We start from the raw sequence: 22,296 nt of genomic DNA on the forward strand, positions 1-22,296 counted from the left end.
ACTAATGAGGTCATTCACACAATTGAAAACTGTGTTCTACCTGGGTTTGGGAACTGTGTGTACTCCCAATTTTTGATTGTGTGGAAGCAAGGTTAGAGGAAAACCTGGGTAGAAGTGACTGTGTGGAAGCAAGGTAGGAGAAAAAGCTAGTCAGGTTTTCCTCTGTAGCACAGGCTGATTTCGGCTTCAAACAGGGCCGCACGGCCCCGTTTGGAACTGAAATAATGCCCCTGTGTCTGACGTCAGACACAGGGAGCGTGTCTGGGGCCACGCTCGCGGCCCCTGATTGGTGGCAGCCCGGGTTCTTTGAACCTGTTCACCGAATGGTGGCTCCACCCCTGTGGCTGGGCATGATGGGAATTGTAGTTCAACAGCAGTGGGAGGGCCAAGTTTGCCCATCCTGCTCTAAAGCAACCTTTTTCTAGTTGTGTTCCTAGGAACCTCGTGCTTCCATGGCGGAGTGAGGGATGAGACTGAGCAGAACTACACAGTGCAGATACTGTATCTTGGAACCTGGGAAGTGGCCAACAGCAGCTAGTGAGGAGAGCGGCTTATGATGTTGCTTCCTGAAGTTGGCCAGTGTCTAATGTGTTTGCACTGTGTGCAACACTGTCCTGACCCACCTGCTGGTAATCACATGAATTCCCCCTCACCGTCACAAATTGGTTGGTTCTAAGGAATATGGTGGTTTCTAAGGAAAACAAACAAATGGATCCAGAATTTTCACTTGAGGCACAAATGACCAGGCTCAAACTATCATACTTCAGACACATTATGTAAAGATCCAGCTCCCTTGAGAAGTCCATAATGCTGGGAGAAGTTGAAGGAAAGAGAAGAAGAGGATGACCAGCAGCAAGGTGGATGGACTCAATTACAACAGCAATGAATGCACCACTGAGAGACCTTAAAGACCAAGTTGAAAAAAGATCATCCTGGAGAGAATCTATCTATGCGGTCGCTAAGAGTTGACATCGATTTGATGGCACTTAAACAATCAATCAGTCAATCAATCAAGTAATATATAGGGCCGGGTCTCACGATCAATGAGACCCGGTTTGGGGCAGTGAGCAGGAAGAGCGGGCAGGGAGCCTTGGGCGGCTGGATTGGCTGCCCACACGATGGCTGGCTCCGTGACGGAGCCGGTGGGGGGAGCAGGGGCCGTGTGGCCCCGCAAGCCCCAGTATACTGGGGAGACCCCCGGCTGGGGGTCTGCTCGTGAGTAGGCGTGGCGCGAAGGCACGCTGCAGCTACTCACGCTCCTAAAAAGCAGGTTTGCTGGAGCACTCGCTCCGCAAACCTGCTTTTTAGCAGGGGTTCTCGAGCGGGTTACCCGCTCAAGAACCACCGGGCTCGGCTGCGAGCCCGGTGGTTCTTATGGTCAACAAAAATCGGGCTAGCCTCTGCTAGCCCGATTTTTTGTTGATCATGAAAATCGCCTCATAGTCTGTCAGAATTCTGTCAAAGCACTTCTAATGTGTCTTCTTGGCTGTTTGAACCTGACAATGCCAAAGAGAGCATTGAATAGTTTGGTAATTTTTCTTACCTGATAAGAACAGATCAATCACAAACTACAGCTAAGGTTTAAAAGTGTGAGATACACTTATGACCACAATTCTTTTATTAACAAGGTTTTGTTTGCTAAGTATGATTAATGCCTTGGGCAGTCTCCACAACACGCTTAGCCTGGAGTACTTCATATCAAGTGCAATGGGACTATTTCAGAGTTGTGCATTGCAAATCTTTGTTGTTGATATGCAAATTATCTACAGAGTGAGCTGAAATTACTGCTGTGAAATTATCTTGGTAAAGCCTGGCATCTGTGTCATTTTATAACAATATTTTAAAATATCATTTTTAATCTTTTTGTTGTTTTATCCAAACAGGCTGGTTTCTCATGTTTGCTATCCATTATTCTGGCATCAGCCACCCACAAATGGTTGTGCATTTTCCAGTGAAATTGGTGCAGATGGGAAAAGGCATGCCACACGTCCATGTCCAAATAACATTGAGCCATCCAACCATATTTATCAGTGTGGTTCTCCCTACAGAATCTCTTCACAGGTAGGTGCCAAGTAGAGAATGTGACTTTTATGACAAAGGAGATGGGATTTGATAATATAATTCCATTTTAGGCTCTTATGACCCACATCATACATTTGCTTCAGTAGTATCGTCCTCATGTACTGGAGAAGCAAGCTAGCTTTGGTCCCATCACCATCAAGTGTGAACTAGGCTCATGGTGTGAATGCCAGATTGTGCAGAGCTTTGCATAATTTTAGTCCCTAAGGAAAAAATTAAGAATGGTTTGTGGGGAAGGGGTGATGCTGCACAACCTGAGTGTCTGAATGACTGGGCATCCCTCTAGTTCACACTAGTTGCTATTTGCATAGTTGAGGAAAGGGATGGTGACATCACTCCACTCATGTGTAAAGAATACAAATCCTGTGACAATAACAATAGACTATCAGCCTTGGTTATCATAAGCTGCTCTGTCTCAGCTGATACTCCAGTCCTATGAGACCATATAGAAACAATAAAACAATAAATGTGGAAACAATCAAGCTACCTTCAGTGCATATTGCACTTCTTGAATCATGGACAGTGGATTTCCTTTAAAAAAAACACAAGGATGTATTAGGAACAAAAAAACTTATTATGTTTGCAAATCCATTCATGCACCAAAAGGCATAGAAATGTTCAATTAAGGTGTTATGGAGCAGCTAGTATGCCTTATCTTAATTTGCTTGTTCAGTCACTTTGAAAATCAGACAATTTATCATCATGATTCCATGAGACATCATGTAAAATATTTTTACAGCTAGCTCATTCTGAAATGTTAAATGTGGGGAACTATATGTAAACCTTAAGAATATTTCTTATCTTTTCTCTTTTCATTCTTTTCTTTTCTTCTTCTTTAGGAGACTGATATAATGAAAGAAATTAAGGAAAATGGGCCAGTGCAAGGTAAAAACAAAAAACAAAATCACCACAACTTTGATTTTTTAAAAAAATTATTGTGCGCAACACATGCATAAAAGCAGGTTTTGCATAGACTCCTGCATTTTATTCCTCCTCTTCCCTATCCCACCAAACATACACTTGGTACATACACTTGATAATGTAAATTATCTCCACCCTTGACCTTTTGTTTCTCCAAAACAAAGATGTGAAATAAATATCAGTTTATTAGAATTTTCTTTCTCAGGTATGCATATCTGCTAGGTCTGGTACTGTCATGTATAATCTCTCTCTCTCTCTCTCTCTCACACACACACACACACACACACACACACACACACACACACACACACACACACCTTTTGCTGATTTCAGTGTTCTGGCAGCTATAATCTATTCTCTCAATAGTAATGGATCAAGGTCTCCTCTGAAAAATAACCGTTATCATGTGAATGATGGCTTGGATGATAGCTTCCACTGAGCTAAAATCAAGCTTTTTAACTGAACTGTGGTTTTAAATAGTTTTGAGGTCTTTATTTTTATTCTGTTTGATGTTGTTGTAAACCGCCCGGAGACGGAAGTATGGGGTGGTATACAAATTTGAAAGATAAATAAATATTGCCTGATTTCCCCCTCTGTGATGAATGTTATCACTAAGACACTTCTTTGACAGTGCTTGAATACTTGCTCAATAAGCACCTAGGCTTTATTTTCAGTGATTTGATCCTGATAGAGAAGTGCTCAGATAGCTCATTTGAGGCCTTTTCCTTAGGCCTGAAGCATGACCTTTTAGTAGACTATGAGGCTGTTCTCGTGAGCAGCCAAGTCTGGGCTAGGGCAGCTAAGCCTTGGCTTGGCTGCCCAGGCGAACTGCCAGGAGCTGCGAGGCTCTTGATGGCACCTTGGTGGCAAACCTGCCTAGGGAGCCCACTGGTCAGCCCAGGTAAAAGGTGTGAGCGCGCACTTCATTTTGGCTAACTGCTTGTGTGTCTGTTCTGAGCCAGTGCTGACACACAAGCTGGCTCCCGGCTGTCACTGGGGGGGATCCCCACAATGCACTGCACACTGGCGCAGTGCATTGTGGGATATCCAGGAGCCAGAATGATGCATCCTGGCCCCTTCAGGGGCAGCAGTGGAGCATCTTGGCGTGCAATCCACGCACCCAGCACCAACAGGATGATTTTCTGTGGGGGAGGTAAGCTTTCCAAGGTTTCTTTCCTGGCCACCCAGCTGTCTTCACGCTTGATTGTGAGAAAGGCTCCAATAAGTGCTCATCCATATTCAAGATGTGTTTCATGTCTCAGTCTGCCTTTAAACATTGTTTTTAAAAGCTTGTGTCCACAATACTGCTCTCCCAGAGCACATAGCTGCTGTAGGAAGGCCTGATCTTGACCAGGACTGCCATGGGGGTAGATGGTAACGCCTTCTCTCCATGTCCCAATCTGTGGTGGTGCCAAATGCTTGAAGTTGCCAGTTGAAGTGTCTATTTACTGAATAAAAAACAAGCACTGACCTCAGTCACATACTTCATGTCACGTCTAGTTTAACTACTAGCGGGTGTATGAAACTATGAAGCTCCAGGGATGGAAACGTGAAAGCAGGTGCAAGAAAGGATATGTTTTGGAAGATGGAAGGGAGGGCAGGGAGCATCCCTTAATATGATTTCCTGCAATTTAGCACTAACATTTTATAGATTAATTATGTGTCATATTGTGCGAGGGATTTCTAATTGTCCTTCTAAGTGGCAAAGCTACATATCAGCAATAAAGCAACAGTTGGAAGTAGAAGAGTAAATAACATAAATATTAAGTTGGCTTGGTGTTGCTTTTTAAATTTAGCTGTCATGCAAGTCTATGATGATTTCTTCCTTTACAAGAGTGGGATTTATAAGCACAGCCAGAATGCAGAAGGCCAGCTACCACACAGTCATCAGAAGAAAACTCACTCTGTTAAAATTGTTGGGTAAGTGAAACTGGGTGTGTTTTACTTGTCTTTCCCATCATTCATAATGGACAAGCAGTGAATGTACTGCAATAATACAAAAGGAGGCATGCATGTTTTCCCACAAAAGTCTAGGTAGGATCTAATCTTAGGAACTTGGGAAGTAACTTGATTCTTGCTTCTGTGATTGGAAAGATAAAGACTTTATCCTTTATTATTCCTGGATGCAGGAATAATAGTGGGCAGCCCTCCCACTAACTCTTCTTTTCTATTAGCCCACACATTTGCTCAGAAATATGAGTTCTAACCCAGAGTTAGAACCTATCGTTCGTGTTTTATGAATTGTATTCTTGTCATTTCCCAACCTGATCTATGCCAACTGTTCTGCTTTTACCAGAATTGAAGCATGTACCTGTCCAATGTGGACTGGGAAAGAGCTAGTTTTCTGGCTTGCACTCCCTAAGTTAGCACATTGTTGTTTGTTTTAAAATGTGTGGTGGTGTTGTTTTTTTAAAAAATCCATTACTCTATTATTGTGGCAAAGAGCATGTGCTGCAGGAAACAATAATTTTTAAGGAGGATATTCTGGGGCAACAAGAAAACTGGGCCACTGGGTCAGCATGTATGGCATTTCAAACAATAGAATGGCTGGTGCAGAACAACACTGAGCAATTGCAGTGGCGGGGGGATTTCCATTGATCTCGCTTTCCTTCTGAAGCTCACTGTGCTTCCTCAAAATATAAGAACATGAAAAAGGTTACAATATTCTATTTCTAATACTGTTACTAATACTAGTACAAAAGGGTAGGCACAGTCACCCAAACCTAATAAATTCTAAGTCTTTCTGGTTTCAGTAGAAGAGTTAATCCCATCCTAAGATTTCCTTTAGAATTTCAAGTCCCAGTCTACATTTTGATTTTGAATCTATGCATGCAAGAAATCTCTGTGCATGCAAATGCACACATTGATTTCCGGATTGGGGACCCTACATATTTCTTATGCAATGGAGGAGGGTGTCCTCAAAGAGGTTATATCACCAAACCACTCTGGACATGTTAATCACAGGCTTTCCTATGATCCCATTGGAAGTCCACTGCTAACTGAGCAAAGTGGTTATTCTTTTTAAAGTGGTGGTTCTCTTTATTTAGCAGGGGGAGAGCAACTGGCCCTATCCATCCCCAGCACAGCATCCCTTCAACGTTGCTTTTTTTCTTCCTCTATTGCTTTTTTTTAGATTGTGAGCCCTTTGGGGACAGGGAGCCTGTCTATCTATCTATCTATCTATCTATCTATCTATCTATCTATCTATCTATCTATCTATGAACTGCTTTGGGAAATTTTGTTGAAAAGCAGTATATACATATTGGCCAGATTTGTCGTCATAGTCATATAAGTAGCCACACCCCCAGTTGTGGTCCTGGATCATAGGACTGTGATGCAGCTCCATTGCTTCTTCTCTTTTCTTTTTCTTTTTATTTGTTTGCTCTTTCTCCCCTCTCACCTTTTCTCTCTTGGATAGGGAAGGAGGGGATGGGGAGCCAAATCCACTGCCTGGGAAATCACCAACTCCTAGAAACGGGAGTATTTGTGTAAGTGGGTTGGGGAAGCTGAAAACTGGAAAGGCAAGTTGGAAGACAAGTCCCTTGTCTGATTAGAAGACAAAGGAAACCTAAGGGACAGGGAGCCCTGAGGAGGGCAGACTGAAATGAAGGGACAGAATACATTCAGCATTCTACAGATTTTGGCTGTTCATGGATGAGTATTCCGATAGGCTCTCTCAGCATGGTAGGCAAGCGTGGTGCAGTGTACAGAGTTGATACTGGCATCAGGCTTCACTTTGTATCACTTCTTCTCCTCCATGGTGAGGAATGACCCAGGCCCATTTTCAGCCTTGTTTTGCTTCCTCTCCCTCTTCAAATCTGTAGCCCATAAATAGGCCACTGTGGGGTGGGGGCTTAGTCGATAGGCTTGGTGCTCAAGAAACTGGGTTGGAAATCTGCTCCTCCATTGTGGCTTTTCCAATTGCTCCTCGCCCCCTGAAAATATATAAATGGTTCCCTGTCTGTGAAGGGCTCACAATCTAAAAAAAGAAACCTAAGATAGACACCAACAACAGCCACTGGAGGGATGCTGTGCTGGGGATGGATAGGGCCAATTGCTCTCCCCCTGCTAAATAAAGAGAATCTCCACTTTCAAGGCACCTCTTTGCTCAGTTAGCAGGGGACCTGTTTGGTCTTATTTGCAAGAGTGATAGCATTGTCTTGGCAAGTCAGCCATTCTTCCATTTTTGGCATCCAACATTGTTCTCAGACCACTGAGCATGCAGTTTGCCAATTTTTAATTCACTTTTCTTCCTGTAAAAATTACCAGTGTACACCAGCACATATGCACATTGATTAAATCCATGCAGAAAGAAATCCTGATATAATCATGCAATTAAATAAAGGTTGTTTTGGGCAGGTTTGATCAATGCACCTCTGCACTTCTCATGCACATTGGTAAGATCTCAGGTGGAAAATGCACAAATTGAATCCTGCAACTGCAGATGCACCAATTCCCAAACTGATTTTAAAATTATCCAGGGTAAACTGAAAGGCAGGTTGACTAGAATGTAGGGCACAGCCAACCCAGCAATGATATTATTATTTATTATCATTATTATTTATTCAATTTCTATACCACCCTTCTAAAAATGGCTCAGGGCAGTTTACACTGAGAAATAATAAATAAATAAGATAGATCCCTATCCCCAAAGGGCTCGCGATCTAAAAAGAAGCATAAGATAGACACCAGCAACAGTCACTGGAGGTACTGTACTGGGGGTGGGTAGGGCCAGTTACTCTCCCCCTGCTAAATAAAGAGAATCACCACGAGTGATTCTGTGCCTCTTTGCCCAGTTAGCAGGGATGATATCTGGTGATATGTGGTGTCCTTAATCAAAATCAGCTTATTCTGAAGGGATAGTATGAAGTCCCTTCATCCACCTTAACCCTTTCCCTTTCTGATACATCTTCATTCCAAATCACCCCAAGCCACCCGCCACAGTGTCCCAATGGTATGCTTGTCTTCTGTAGGTAGTTAATATCTAAGAAACAAAACCTGCGCAGGAGCGAATATGAACAAACATTATTTTCACATAATATGCAGTTCTTTTATGTGAGGCAGTGGAACAGAAATCATAAAAACATATTAATACCACTACTGAATGCATATGTTCATGTTTTGAAATGCCTCCTTTATTTTCTTCTTCTTTTTCTCCATGAAAAAGAAGATAAATAAAGGATTTGAAAAGAACTGTGTAATTAGGTCATCACCACCCATGTCTTTTCTCAACAAAGGTATCTGTGACAATAGTTCTTATATAGGCACTCTTGTATCATTTCCACCAAAAATGTATTTCTAGTGTCAGTCATATACTCTGAATATTCCATATTCAGATAGATTCAAATAGATATATCTTCAAATTTCTTTGCTTAAATCTGTGTTTTGGACCTTTTCAAAGCAACATTCTGCAAAATCCATATTAAATGCAACAAATGTGTATTGGTAGTCTATCATCCAGGTTGTGATTTTGTTCCAGGAATGTTTTCATTTTCCCAGCATGGAAAAGTCTGCAGTAACGTTTATTGCTTCTTTCCATTGCTGCATGTAGTATGTGCTTCCGTAAATGTCACAGACATTGCCCATGTCTGTAGTTATACAACATTTCTTTTGTTATAAGTTATGTAACATTTCTTTTGCAATTGGAAGCAAAAAGATGGTGTGCTGCATAGCTCTCTTAGTTCCTGAGATACACAGAAAAAATTGATACCCTCAGTGGTGGTGTGCGTGCTCAAGGAGCAGTTCTGTTACTGAAGAGCTCATCCTGTCCATTTAAACAAAACCAAAAGGAGTTGTGAAGAGTAGCAAGACTCCCCTTACCTTCCATTGCTTCCCGTTGTTCTCTACTTTTAAAATGTCCTTTCCTCCTTTCTTTTCCTTTCCATTCTTTGGATGCCAGGTGCTCGTCTTCTTCTGTGCTGGAGCATATCTTATCACAAATGAAGTGAGCAGCAGCCAATCTATCCTCCTGTCGCTCTCTCATTATTTGGGATGAGATATATTAGGCCTTGGACAGTGGGGAGTGTTGTGGTAGGAATACAATACAATTGGCTGGGAGACATTTGTTTGATTCTTGCTCTCAGGCTGAGGCATTTGTTTGATTTTTTTGCTCTCATCAAAGGGAAAGACTGTTGTGGGACCAAACTACACATTCACTTGTTTAAAACTAGATGCATCCTTCTTTTTGAACAATTATGAGGGGGTCAAATTCTGACTGGAACTGTGGCATGAGGGAAGAAGGGGCTACTCTTTCCTCATGCATTTTGCCACTGAAAACGGCTCGCCCCAAGTGATTTCCTGCAAATAGTAAAGACTAAATAGGTAAAAACAATGGTTCCTCCTTGAGAGATAGATAGATTGACTGAATTTCTATACCGCCTAATATAGAAATCTCTAGGCAGTGTACAGATTAAAACATAATATAAAATTTGAAACATTTAAAATTCATAAAAACAGATAAAAATCACAATAGATAAAAACACATTACAATTTAAATTTCATTTAAAAGCCTGGGAAAATGTCTTCAAGGTCCTCATAAAAGCAAACAGAGAAGGACATGCTCTTATTTCTTATGCGGTTTTTTCTTGTGCTTTATTTCTTACGCTTAAAAAAATAAACACCCAGGTGATTGCTTGGGAAACCAGTTATCTTTGGGTTCTGACTGCATGATGAGCAGTCAGATGATATAACCCTGTGTAGCATGGTTCTCCCCCCCACCCATGTGTCTACACATGAAGGGTCCCATAGTGGGACCCTTTTACGCTTCTTCCTGAACTGATGGCCAGTCCAAGGTCTGCCTGTGCCTGAAATGCAGAGTCAAGTGTTGCCATCATCACCCTTTGCCTGGAGTAATGTTGTGCTTTGCTGCTGCTCCTTCACACACACTCTACAAATTTAAAAAGGAAGAGGGGAATGAAGAGGAAATATGGGGGATAGGAGTGGCAGGCGAGGCATCCCATCATGGGAGATGCTCTAGCCCACTACTTGTGTTTCCCATACTTCCTCTCCATTCTCCTCTTTCTTTTTATATTAGGGGAGCAAGGGAGGAACAGCAGCAATGGATATCAGAAGGGGACAGTGGCAATAACCCCCACTAATGTGCTGCCTGAGGTCAGCTTTCCTCACCTCATGGACACCTCATGGTGTCCTGGAAACTAGTTTGGAGTAAGACTGTTGTAGAACCTGCAACCACATCAACCACATCCCTGTTGAAGTCTGCAGGGGCTTTACTGGGATGATGGTACAACTATGTTAGTACTGGCTGTTGTGCTTGCACAGAGCACGGGGCTGAAATGTCTCTTTCAAATTATTGTCGGCCCTCTTCACTTTCCTTTTTGCACTTGTTCACTCAGTGGAAGAGAGAGGATCTTTTAAGAAATACATCAAAACCAAGATCTAAGCTGAATGCATTACTACACATTGATTTATATATGTGGTTTAATAGCAAAGGAAGCCATTAGCCTTTTCAGGGAACTAGCTTCAGTGTTAACCAGAGTGCTTCAGCATTTACCTCCTTGGTAACATTAAATCAACTAAAGAGGATGCTGCAGTTTAGGGCTGAGAACTCTGGCTGTAGGATACAGCAGAGAGTCAATTGCTAATACCAAAGAAGCTGGAGTCATGAAAGCAGGTACCTACTCCAAATATAATAACATAAGTCAAGTCATTGGAAGCCACAATTAAGTAAGGATGTGTGCATGAACCATCTGTGGTTGAAGTGCAACCACACACCTGCCACTTCTGGTCTGACTAGTTTGGGCACATCCCTACAATTAAGCACACAGAATAGAGGTCCTTGTAGTCTGCTTGTTGTGCCCATTCCCAACACAATAGTATTTTCCTTACAAGGAAAATGCTAGAGTTGTAGAGATGCTGTTGGTCACCTTTATCATAATTGGGAAAAAATATTCGAGCTGCTGTTGGGACATAAGTATCCACTTGGAATGGGCTATGTTTAAAATTGTTACTAGTATCATTAACATAAATAATAATGTATTTTAAATTATGCTGAATTGGTATCAGGGAGCAATGATGGAGTGGATGAATGGCAATAAACTGAAGCTCATTTCTGACAAGGAAAAGGTACTGTTGTTGGGTGCTTCATTGCTCAGGGAGAAAGGTAGCCCATTCTAGTCAAGGTTGCACCCCCCTAAAGAATCAAGTTCACAGCCTGTGAGCGCCCATATAATCCAGCTTTGTCATGAGGCCCATGTGGCACTCATGGTATGGTGCATCTTTCACCAGCGACAGCTCCACATGGATGGAGAGAGGCAAACTAGCCACAGTTATCCATGCTTTGGTAACCTCCATATCTAGACTACCATAATGGCCACATCCACACATAATGTGAATGTTAAGGGGCCAGAGGTTGTTGTGCCATTACAACTGAATGCAGAGAACTCCAGTTCCACAAGGTGATCGACTCTCCAATATGAACCCTCGGGTTGTATTGAGTTTCATTGCCCCAACCCGAGGTTCCACGCAGCCTGTGCTGCGTCCAAATTTGGAACTGCAGGCTGCATTCCCTTCAAGTTGAGTTGAGTGAGGAAGCTCCTCCTGCTGTGATTGGTTGTGTGGGTTGGCCTTCATGCAAGAAGGAAATCTGCATAGCCATTTCATCTCTCTCTGCAGTCTCACTAACTGCAGAGCGAGTGCTCTCCATTACATCTGAATTGAAAGAGAGTGGAGAGTGGGGAGCGGAATCAGTTCTGCATTATGTGTGAATGCAGCTGATATGTTTTATGTGGGGCTGACTTTGAAGACTGCCTGGAAACTGCCGTTAGTTCAAATTATAGTCACTAAGCTACTAACTGAGAGCAGTTATTGGTCATTGGGAACAAATCTTGCTGCTTCCTGAACAGCTCCACTGACTCCAGGCCTGTTTCAAAGTGCTGGCCCAGCGTGGTGTAGTGGTTAGAGTGCTGGACTAGGACTGGGGAGACCTGAGTTCAAATCCCCATTCAGCCATGATACTAGCTGGGTGACTCTGGGCCAGTCACTTCTCTCTCAGCCTAACCTACTTCACAGGGTTGTTGTGAAAGAGAAACTCAAGTATGTACTACACCGCTCTGGGCTCCTTGGAGGAAGAGTGGGATATAAATGTAATAATAATAATAATAATAATAATAATAAATTTAACATCCTCCATGGCCTGGGACCTGAAATAACACCTACTCCTATAGCAACCTGCCAATTCAATGAGGTGGGTGGCAACTTGGGGGTTGGTCTCCTTGCTTGTAGTCTCTCAGGGAGTCTAGTCTCTGCTACAGATTCTGATGTCTTTTGCACTAGGCAAAGACCTTTTAATTTTCCCAGGGTTTTTAACTATTGATGGAAGCATTTTATGCTGCTATTAGTGAAAGTATTTTATGACTTCATAGTTTTATTGTATTGACTTTGTAAGCTGCTCTGGCAAATTTGTATTTAAGTGCAGGAGAGAAATTTGTTTAAAAAATTAAGTAAAGGGACTTTGGCTAAAAGAGAAGTAACCTTAACTTTAACCTCCTGAATTCAGATTTTGAAAAATTGGGGACGTTTGGCAAATATTTCTCAACGTAAGGCCTATGAGACTCAGCGGTGGCTGAGAAAGTAGCGGCGCAATGCCCAGCACTGCTGTGGCGGAGAATCGGCTCCGCCACTCAGCTGGCCTCCGTTCATGCATGGAGGCCATTTGTTGGCCATGCAAATGGCCTCTGCCAGCTGAGTGGCAGAGCGGATCCTCCACCGCAGCTGGTGCTGGGTGGCATGGTGCTGCTCACAACAGCTTTCAGGTGTGGCGGGAGGAGAGGTAAGCGCCTAGTAATTTAGAGTTAAGGGTGCCTCCTGCCACTGCCTCCTGGCGGCGCCTGCACCAGCCACCTCTGATGAGACTGTAGCCTGCCTTTTCTCTCTTTTTTTGGTCACTGAATGATGGCAACAAACTCATATGCAGGTTATACCATGAAACAGTTGCTCATCAGGTTGTAGGGAATGAAGCCTGCATCTTCTTTGTCCAACCGTGAAATTCTCTCCTCTGTATTATACATGCTCTCGTGTGCAATTTAAATTACTCTGTATGTTTATGCTTCGACACTGATACAGCATAAACCATGAATCACAAAATGTTGAGAAGTGAGATTCTTCACAGCCTTGTCAAAAACAAACAATAGAAACTAAAATTCTGTATAATTTTATATTGATTGATTACATTTACACCCTGCCTTGCTTTCATCATGGAACTCAAGGAGTGACGGGGCAGGGCCATGGGCAGCCACCACAGAAGACTCCACAGTCAGGATGGAGTGGTGGGGAAGGTCAAGCTAGGAACTAGACTTGAAGTGTCAAGTCACTGGTCAAAGCTGAAGCTGGAAATCAGAAGTCAAACCATGAGTCAGAATCAAGAAGCAAGTCAGAACTGATGCTAGAGCCAAGGAGTCATAGAGTCATATTTATTTATCATATTTTTATACCTCCTGTAGGCAATGAACAAAATTTAGATTTAAAAGTCAACACAGATTAAAATACACGGCAGAATAAAAAGAATTGCATAAAAGAATTATTTAAACAAGTTATTAAAATTAATTATAATTAAAAGCCTGTCAGAACAGGAGAGTCTCAAGGATCTTCCTGAAAACAAACAGAGAAGGAGTTATTCTTATTTCCACAGGGAGCATATTCCAAAGCCCTGGGGCAGCCACAGAGAAAGCCTGGTCCTGGGTTGCCACCAAACAAGCTGGTGGCAACTGTAACTGGACCCCTCCAGAAGATCATAACAGGTGGCAGGGTTCATGACAAAGGGGTCGCTCTCTTAAATAGCCTGAACCCAAGCTGTTAAGGGCTTTATAGATGATAACAAGCATTTTGTATTTCACCCGGAAACATATTGGCAGCCAGTGCAGTTCTTTTAAAACGGTGTTATGTGGTCCCTTTGTATTGTCGCAGAGACCAATCTGGCTGGCACATTCTGTACCAATTATTAGTTTCCAGATTATGTACAAAGGCAGCCCCATGTAGAGTGCATTACAGTAGTCAAACGTACCTCTGTTTTAAGGTCATTCACCTCTAGAAATGGACATAGCTGATGTATCAGCCGAAGCTGATAAAAAGTGCTCTTGGCCACTACCTCAACCTGAGAAACCAGGGAGACCTTTGGGTCCAGGAGCACTCCTAAGCTACATACCTGATCTTTCAGGGGGGAATGTAACCCCATCCAGAGCAGGCAGATCTAAACCATCTCTCAGGTCGTGGCCCCCCACAGTCAATACCTCCATCTTATTTGGATTCAACTTCAGTTTGTTATCTCTCATCCAGCCCATTACTGCCTCCAGGCAGGCATTTAGGGAAGATATGCCATTTCCTGATGAGGTCAACATGGAGAAGAAGATCTGAGTGTCATCAACATATTGATAACACCCAGAACCAAACCTCCTGATTATCTCTCCCGGCAGTTTCATGTATATGTTAAAGAGCATTGGAGACAGTATGGAGCCTTGTGGAACTCTACACCAGAGGCGTAAATAGGGAAAACGGCGCCCGGGGCAAGCACTGAAATGGCGCCCCCTGCGCCCCCCTGCCCCCCCAACATACTACATTATACTTAGGTTTTTCCTCACAAGCACCCGCCGCCGCCGCCAAGCCAGGCCACTGACTGGCCGCCAGGCGCCAGCAAAGCAATGGGGGGGACGCGGGCGGCGCAGAAGGGACTGCTCGTGGGGGAGGGGGCGCTGACGCGCTCCCTTGACTGCTGCAGCGCTGCTGCACTGAGCAGGAAACATTTGTATTAACAAAAATTTTTTAAAAAAATTTTTTTAAAAATTGTCATGGCGGCGCCCCCCACGTGACCAGAAAAGATGGCGCCCGGGGCATATGCCCCCCCTGCCCCCCTATAGTTACGCCTCTGCTCTACACTTCAGTTCTTGCTTAACAGAACAACAGACTCCAAGAGACATCATCTGGAATCTACCATAGACGTAGGAACAGAACCCCTGTAAAACAGAGCCACCCAATCCCACCTCCCTCAGGCGGTCCAGAAGTATACCATGGTCAATGGTATCGAAAGCCACACAGAGATCCAAAAGGATCAGCAGAGTCACACTCCCTCTGTCGATAGCCCGTTGGAGATCATCCATTGGGCCGACCAAGGCAGTCTCAACCCCATAGCCCACACAAAAGTCAGTTTGAAATGGGTGTAGATAATTTGCATCCTCCAAAACTGCCTGGAGCTGAGAGGCCACCACCCGCTCAATCACTTTGTCCAACCATCATATCAGGATCAAGACCAAAAAGCAAGCCAAGTCAAAAACAAAGAAGTCAAGCCAGGATCAGACACGAGCCCAACAGATCCACTTGCTACTCAGACAAAATTCTCGCTTAGACAGGGAGTCTTTTAAGATGCTTCCTGTTCCAAAAAGAACTAATGGCAGCCGGGCTGGATGAAGTCAGTCCAGAGCTGGAAAACCCTATATTTCAGGGATGATTATGCAGTTCCTGCAGCATGCCAGGCAGCTCTCACCAAGTTTAAGCCTTTCAGTTTCAACCCAGACAATTGAATTCCTGACAAAGTGGTGTGCATGGTGTTCTCAAGCAATTGCACTGGCCACACGTTACCATACTTCAGACAAGCCAGAGAAACCTAGCTTTGCTGACTGTGTGGAGTCCATTGAATATGAGAACCTGTCATGTAAACTATTTCCATAGATTGATTGATTAAGTGCTGTCAAGTCAGTGTCAATTCTTAGCAACCACATAGATAGATTCCCTCCAGGATGATCTGTCTTCAACCTGGCCTTTAAGGTCTCTCAGTGGTGCATCCATTGCTGTTGTAATCGAGTCTATCCACCTTGCTACTGGTCATCCTCTTCTTCTCTTTCCTTCAGCTTTCCCCAGCATTATGGGAAATGCATTATTTCCGTAGTTGGTCCTGATAAGCCCTGATTGCAGCTTTTGAATCCTACCCCCCGCCATGGACCAACACATTTACTGAAAATGTGTGTGTATTTCCAAAGGGATTCATCAGTCTTATGACAGCAGAAGTCGCCATGGTATCTGCATAGCTGATCATCTGAATCTACCCTCATTCCTTCAGTCGTTTGTTCACCTGGCAATAGCTCCTTCAGTGAAAGGTTACAGAATGGAATGTCTCTAATTTAATTAGGGGCATAACAACTGGGACCATTCATTGTCCCAATTAAATTGTGAATAAAGTGATTTTGGAACTGAACTAAACACATGGGAGTGAAGCTCAGGGGAAAACTGTCTTTCTGTTTTCTTCTTCTCATTTAACTTAGTTTAGTTCATTTATCTTCCAACCTTCCCACAGAAGAAACCGATAAAGGAAAAATCAGGCTACTTCAGTGACAGGAAGGATGTGCTGTAATGTTGTATGCAGTGTTCCATACTGACACTGAAAATATGCTTCTCAGCATATTGTCAGTGTAACAAGAACATCATCAAAATTCTTGAAGGAATTACATTTTGTTTGTTTGTTTGTTATGATTTGTATTAATTCCTCACAGTAAAAAGATCAATGCACTAGGGATGTGCACAGAACTGGCCTGGCGCTCCTTTTCTGGAGTGCCGAACTGGTTCCATGGAGCAGCATTCGAGCCAGTTCAAACATGTGGGGATTCCCTTAAGAGGCAGAGAAGGTGCTGCCTACCTGCCAGCCCCTGCCCCACTACTCTTTCCCCACTGGCACTCTCTTCAAAAGCAGGCACATGGGACAGCAGCATCCCAAATGCGTGTGTGTATGCGCCTCGACCATTTGCACGGCGACAGAGAGGGAGGCTGCTGTCCTGTGTGCCCGCTTTTGGAGAGAGCGACGGCTGGGTAAGAGCGGCGGGGAGGGGGTTGACAGCTAGGCAGCACCTTCCCTTCCTCTTAAGAGAACCCTGCCCCCTGCCATCCCAGTTGTGTGCATCCCTACAATGCACACAACTGTCTCCTTGATATTTTTCTTCTCCCCTTCCCACCACTAAGATATAGAAGAGAAGTATAGCATGTCTCATTCATGTCATCTCTTTGGTTAGGTGGGGTGCACTGCAAGATGAAGAAGGACGAAGGCAAAAATTCTGGGTAAGTGAATGCTGGCTTTATAATAATGAAAGGATAGAGGCCCCGATCCAGCGAAGGTCAGTCATGCGTCTCATTGAAATTGGGGGAAGAAAATGTTCACAACTAATTTAATCATCAGTTTTAGTGAAACTTAAGTGTTAGTAACATTCTCTGGCTTTGGGCCACAGTCGTCTTCACTCATATAAGTTATGAACATTTTCAGTTAAAAAGTGACCATAGGAGAAAGAGTTCAGCAGCCTTTCTACATCAGCCTTGTCTTCACTCTCACCCTGACTTGCAGCCTGCTCATGCTTACTTTAGCTTTAAGAAAATGTGGAGGCAAAGAAACACAGGACACTGTATAAGGTGCTTTTTGGGCCAGAGGACCTAAGATGTACAGGTAGATCTCCTGATGTATTTTCTCAAAGATTAAACACAGGTGTGGAGATGAGTGGAAAAATGGCCCAGGGCAGAGATCCTGAGAGAGGTGGTTTGTCTGGTTTGGTTCGAATCTGGACTGGATTTGGGCTTGGATGAACTGGTCCAGACCAGCCATCAAACTGGGCTGAACCGGTTCGCAGACTGGTTTGGGGGTATACTTGTAAAGAGGAATCTGACAAAGATTTTCCTTTATAAGTAATGTGGAATTCCGTAACATAGGATTGTGGCGGGGGTGTGTGTGTGTGCAAAAGTACTTTTAATTTAAAGCAGGGCTTCTCAACGTGTGGGTCCCCAGATGTTATTGGACTTCAGCTCCCATAATCCCCAGCCCCAGTGGCCTTTGGTTGGGAATTATGGGAGTTGAAGTCTAATTACATCTGGGGACCCACAGGTTGAGAAGCCCTGATTTAAAGCCTGCAATAGCGGATAGTCTCCGGAGGCGGCAGTGGCAGTGGCGGGGGTTCTTCCAAGTCTCTTGGATGACAGCCTGGGCTGGCTGTAGCCTGGTTTGGGCCTTTGTGCACACGCAGAGGCCATTTTTGTGACCTCTGCACATGCACAGAGGTCATTTGTGTCACCTCATAATTTGCGTGGTGATGCAAATGGTCTCTGTGCATGTGCAGAGGTCACAAAATGTCCTCTGCATGTGCATAGAGGCTCGAACCGGGTTGCAGCCAGCCTGGGCTATCATTCAGTAGCTGGTAGGGGGCTTGGAGGAGGCCCCGCTGCAGCCCCCACCTTCTCCAGAGACTCTGCACCACAGGCTTTAAATGTATTTATTTATTTTTATTTATTTATTTGATTTATATACCACCCTTCCAAAAATGGCTCAGGGCGGTTTAAAATTAAAGTACTTGCTCACTCCCCGCTTCTTTATGTTAGGGAACTCCCATTTACCAGAACCAGTCCACGAACCGGTTCTTAGAACTGGGAGGCCAGGCCAGTTCGAAATCAGACCACCCAAACCAGGCCAGTTCAATGTCGAGCTTAGCTCAAATAGAGCCAGCTCGCACATGCCTAGTTATCTTTCTCCACAATGCTTTTCCCATTTGAAATCAATCGCTTGAAGCTGCTAATAACCTCACTGTGACAAAATGACACACACAATAATATTGCCTTTGTTTCCCCCACTAGCAAGGGACAATTAAGGTTGGGGAAATGCACAGGGGAAAGGATTAAATTCCTCTTTCCCCAACACGGAGCCAATTCTTCCTCCCTCTCTTGGATGCTATTGAATTTGAGAGATCTGATCATGGATCTCCCATGTCAAGTATACTTAGGCCCTAAGAGACTTGAGATATGCAGCCCGACTAAATTCCTGTTGGACTGTGCCACTAGTAGAAGGCAATAAAAGCTGATTAGAGCATTTGTGCCTTGAAACCTCTTTACTATTCCACAAGTTTGTTTTTTGCTGTAACCAAGAGAAAAGATTCCCCAGAGATCTGCTCCTAATCAGGATCAAACTAGATGTTATGAATGAGATGAAGCTGCCACCATTCTAGCCTCCACACTCTTTCTTGTGATGTCTAATACAAACAACATATGACGTGATGTCCTCATGCTGTCTCTCTCTCTTTTCACCACACCTTATGTATGTTGGGAATTTTCTCTGGTAAGAGAGACCCTTTTTCATTATAGCAGAGTGCACAGAGGCACAACACAGTGGAATTTGGTTAGGCATGCGTGTATGCTGAGAGTAAAGTAACTTGGAGCCAGTTCATAGTTTCAAATTAATATAAATGGTATTTATTAGAGAACTCCATTCTGGATAGGAAATTGAGGGTTAGGATCTCTAATCTATCTATCTAGCTGGATGCAGATGGATTCTGCATCTCTGCACACAGAGTGCAGGGGAGAGGAGCTTGCATGTTGCAAGGTAGAAGGAAGGGAAGAGAGGAAGGAAGTGGCTGGAAGGAAGGAAGTACCTAAGATTAGCAATCTACATATCAAAGGGATAGTGTCAGAGCAGTAGAGAAGGGATGACCAATGTCTTGACCTTCTAGCCCTCTGACTTACTAGTCTGTCCTCCTATGTCATTGAGACAAGAGACAGCGCATAGTCCTTCACTTCCAACAATGTAATTGGCTGGCCAAGCAGAAATACAGCCATATGATATCACATCATACACTGTTTGCATCAAATGTTACAACAAAGAGTATGTAAAAAAAGTACAGTGGCATCAGACTGTGTCACTCGTAACATGCAGTCTACTCTCATAATACCTGGATGCTGTCAGTGTAGGCAGTATTGGGATAGATGGACCACTAGTATGGCTCAGTATAACTTGGATTCTTATAAGAATCAGGACTAGTGACTTCCATACTGACTGTCACTAGGCCAATACTACCACTACACACTAGGGATGTGCAAACCGGCTTGAGGTCAAGCCGGATTGCCATTGAACCGAGGTGGCTTGAGGGCTCGAGAGGCCCATTGGGTATGTGCAGCAGCCTCCAAAATGGCTGCCACCACCAAAGGAATGACCTGAAAACATGCTGAACCAGCCCTTTTTAGAATGGGAGAAGGTGGAGGATGGGGATATGGCAGAGACCACCCCTTGCTGCCGCCGATGATGACCCTGACCCAGTGGTGAGTGTAAAAAGCTTAATTTAAAAACAAAAAACCCTTAAAAACCCCAAACTGTCTTGAATTTGAGCCCAGCCAGGGGTTTGTTCAGGGGGTACAAAACCGAACATGCCCGGTTCAGTTCAAATCTGGTCCAGACTTGAACTGGGGAAACAATTTTTGTGCACAGCCCTACCACTTGTAATTTAGGCGGAGGTCTATCACCCTCCAACCCACCTAATGGTGCAGCGGGAAAATGACCTGCTAGCATGGCAGAGGTTGCCAGTTCAAATCCCTGCTGGTATGTTTCCCATACTATGGGAAACACCTGTATCGGGCATCAGCGATATAGGAAGATGCTGAAAGGCATCATCTCATACTGAATGGGAGATGGCAATGGTAAACCCCTCCTGTATTCTACCAAAGACAACCACAGGGTTCTATGGTCACCAGAAGTCGACACTGACATGACGGCACACTTTACCTTTTATATCACCCTCCATCTTCTCCTTTCATTGCACTGCTGCATGATTATAATTTGGGAATTCACAGTAATAAAGTGCCATGTTTTCCAAAGTATCTCCATGTCATTTTTACCTACCTAGGTTGCTGCAAATTCTTGGGGAAGAACCTGGGGAGAAAATGGCTATTTCAGGATTTTACGTGGACAAAATGAATGTGATATTGAGAAGCTGGTTATAGCTGTCAAGTGTCACCTTTAGGCAGTTTTCATATTGATTTCATTTCAGGAATAAAATTTTGTCATTTTATTCTGTTCCATATGCAATCCTTCTGTATAAATGGGATATAATCTAGTGCATCAGTGTGTATCCTTGTATTTTTTTAGTTTTACCTTTCACTACATCTAGTGTATTTTTGTACATTACACATCCAGTATTATCAAACTCTCTGTTAGCTGTGTTTTCCTGCTGCATGGATGCTGGCATTTTACATATCTTTTTATTCATTACTGGCATAATCTAAAATACAGCAATTGAGCGCAAAAGTCACTTCTCATGACCCTCTAGTATGTGGCCTGTGGTAATTAGTCAGTGTATGCTGATCTGAATTGTGCTGACACCTGTGAATGCCTGAATTTTGCACAGCAGCCAAGTAATCAATTAAGACCATTAATTTCATAGAAATGAGGATGTAATGCATGTCTCTTTATTGTGAACAGTGGCATCAATTCAGTTCTTGTGAGCAACAAGTTGATGGCCCTGGATGCAGATATATCTAAAAATTCAATTAGCCCAGAGATGGCCAACCTGAAGCTCTCCAGCCGTTTGTCTGCAATTCCTAACATCTCCAGCTGAAGTCCAGCAACATCTGGAGAGCTTCTGGTTGGCCACACCTGAATTAGCTACAGATAGGGCATAGATGAGGACACAGTATGAATGCAGATAGTCAGGTGTGGATTTGTAATATCAGCTATGCTTGCATGAAGTTGCTTCTCTGTGTGGATCACCTTTGTTGGAATAGAGAGACTTTCCTCACACATTTAAAGCTTTGTTGACATCAAAGCTTTTATTGATCAATTTTATTGATTGTTTTAACTTTTAATTTTATATATGTTCTAAATGTGTTAATTTTTTTAGTTTGTTTTGTTGTTGTAAACTGCCTAGAGACTTTGGTCGTCATAATCATCATCATCATCATGTGAGTCAACTCTCTTTTCTCCACATAACACAATAACTTTGTGAATCTACTAAAAAATCTTGTGTTTCAGCAGCAGAAATTTGTTTTACACATCTTCTGGTGAAGTTGACACTGATAGTTGCAGGTGCTTTTTATGCAAGGACTGATAATCCATCTGCATCTGCGTACTAATTACTTTCTTGAAATAAGCACACACACAAGCAGTCCTTGCAAACACATAAAATCTGTTTTGAATTATATGCACACGTTCTGTGTTCCTAAAAAAAAAAAAAAAAGACCCAATGAACCATTATTTCATTTTATTGCTCAATACTTAATATGAGAAAAAATGATAACACAGGAAATAAGAGTTTGTTTTAAAACTGAGACCACATTCGTATATGTGATTTGTAGAATATAAGCTGCATGCTATAAGGGTTCAATTACATGTAACAAGCTTCAAGTGCGATGTGGTTTCCCACTTGGTTGCAATGGTTTCAACCACACAACACAATTCTTCTTTGCCATGGAGTTTCTGATTATTATTATTATTATTTATTTATTTTATATCCCGCTCTTCCTCCAAGGAGCCCAGAGCAGTGTACTACATACTTAAGTTTC

At 43.2% G+C, this 22,296-nt stretch overlaps 1 protein-coding gene across 1 annotated transcript in view; it reads left to right on the top strand.

The window, feature by feature from the left end:
* TINAG (tubulointerstitial nephritis antigen) overlaps nucleotides 1-20,855 on the top strand; it is a 47,377-nt gene extending 26,522 nt beyond the window's left edge. The window contains exons 7-11 of the mRNA XM_053279088.1: nucleotides 1,884-2,061; nucleotides 2,919-2,964; nucleotides 4,797-4,920; nucleotides 17,007-17,052; nucleotides 20,643-20,855. Of these exons, the coding sequence (XP_053135063.1) occupies nucleotides 1,884-2,061; nucleotides 2,919-2,964; nucleotides 4,797-4,920; nucleotides 17,007-17,052; nucleotides 20,643-20,759 (511 nt within the window). The 3' untranslated portion in view covers nucleotides 20,760-20,855. The remainder of the gene's footprint in view (nucleotides 1-1,883; nucleotides 2,062-2,918; nucleotides 2,965-4,796; nucleotides 4,921-17,006; nucleotides 17,053-20,642) is intronic.
* The last annotated feature ends 1,441 nt before the right edge of the window (nucleotides 20,856-22,296 follow it).

This window comes from Hemicordylus capensis, chromosome 1 (genome assembly GCF_027244095.1).
Source record: "Hemicordylus capensis ecotype Gifberg chromosome 1, rHemCap1.1.pri, whole genome shotgun sequence".
Taxonomy (NCBI): domain Eukaryota; kingdom Metazoa; phylum Chordata; class Lepidosauria; order Squamata; family Cordylidae; genus Hemicordylus; species Hemicordylus capensis.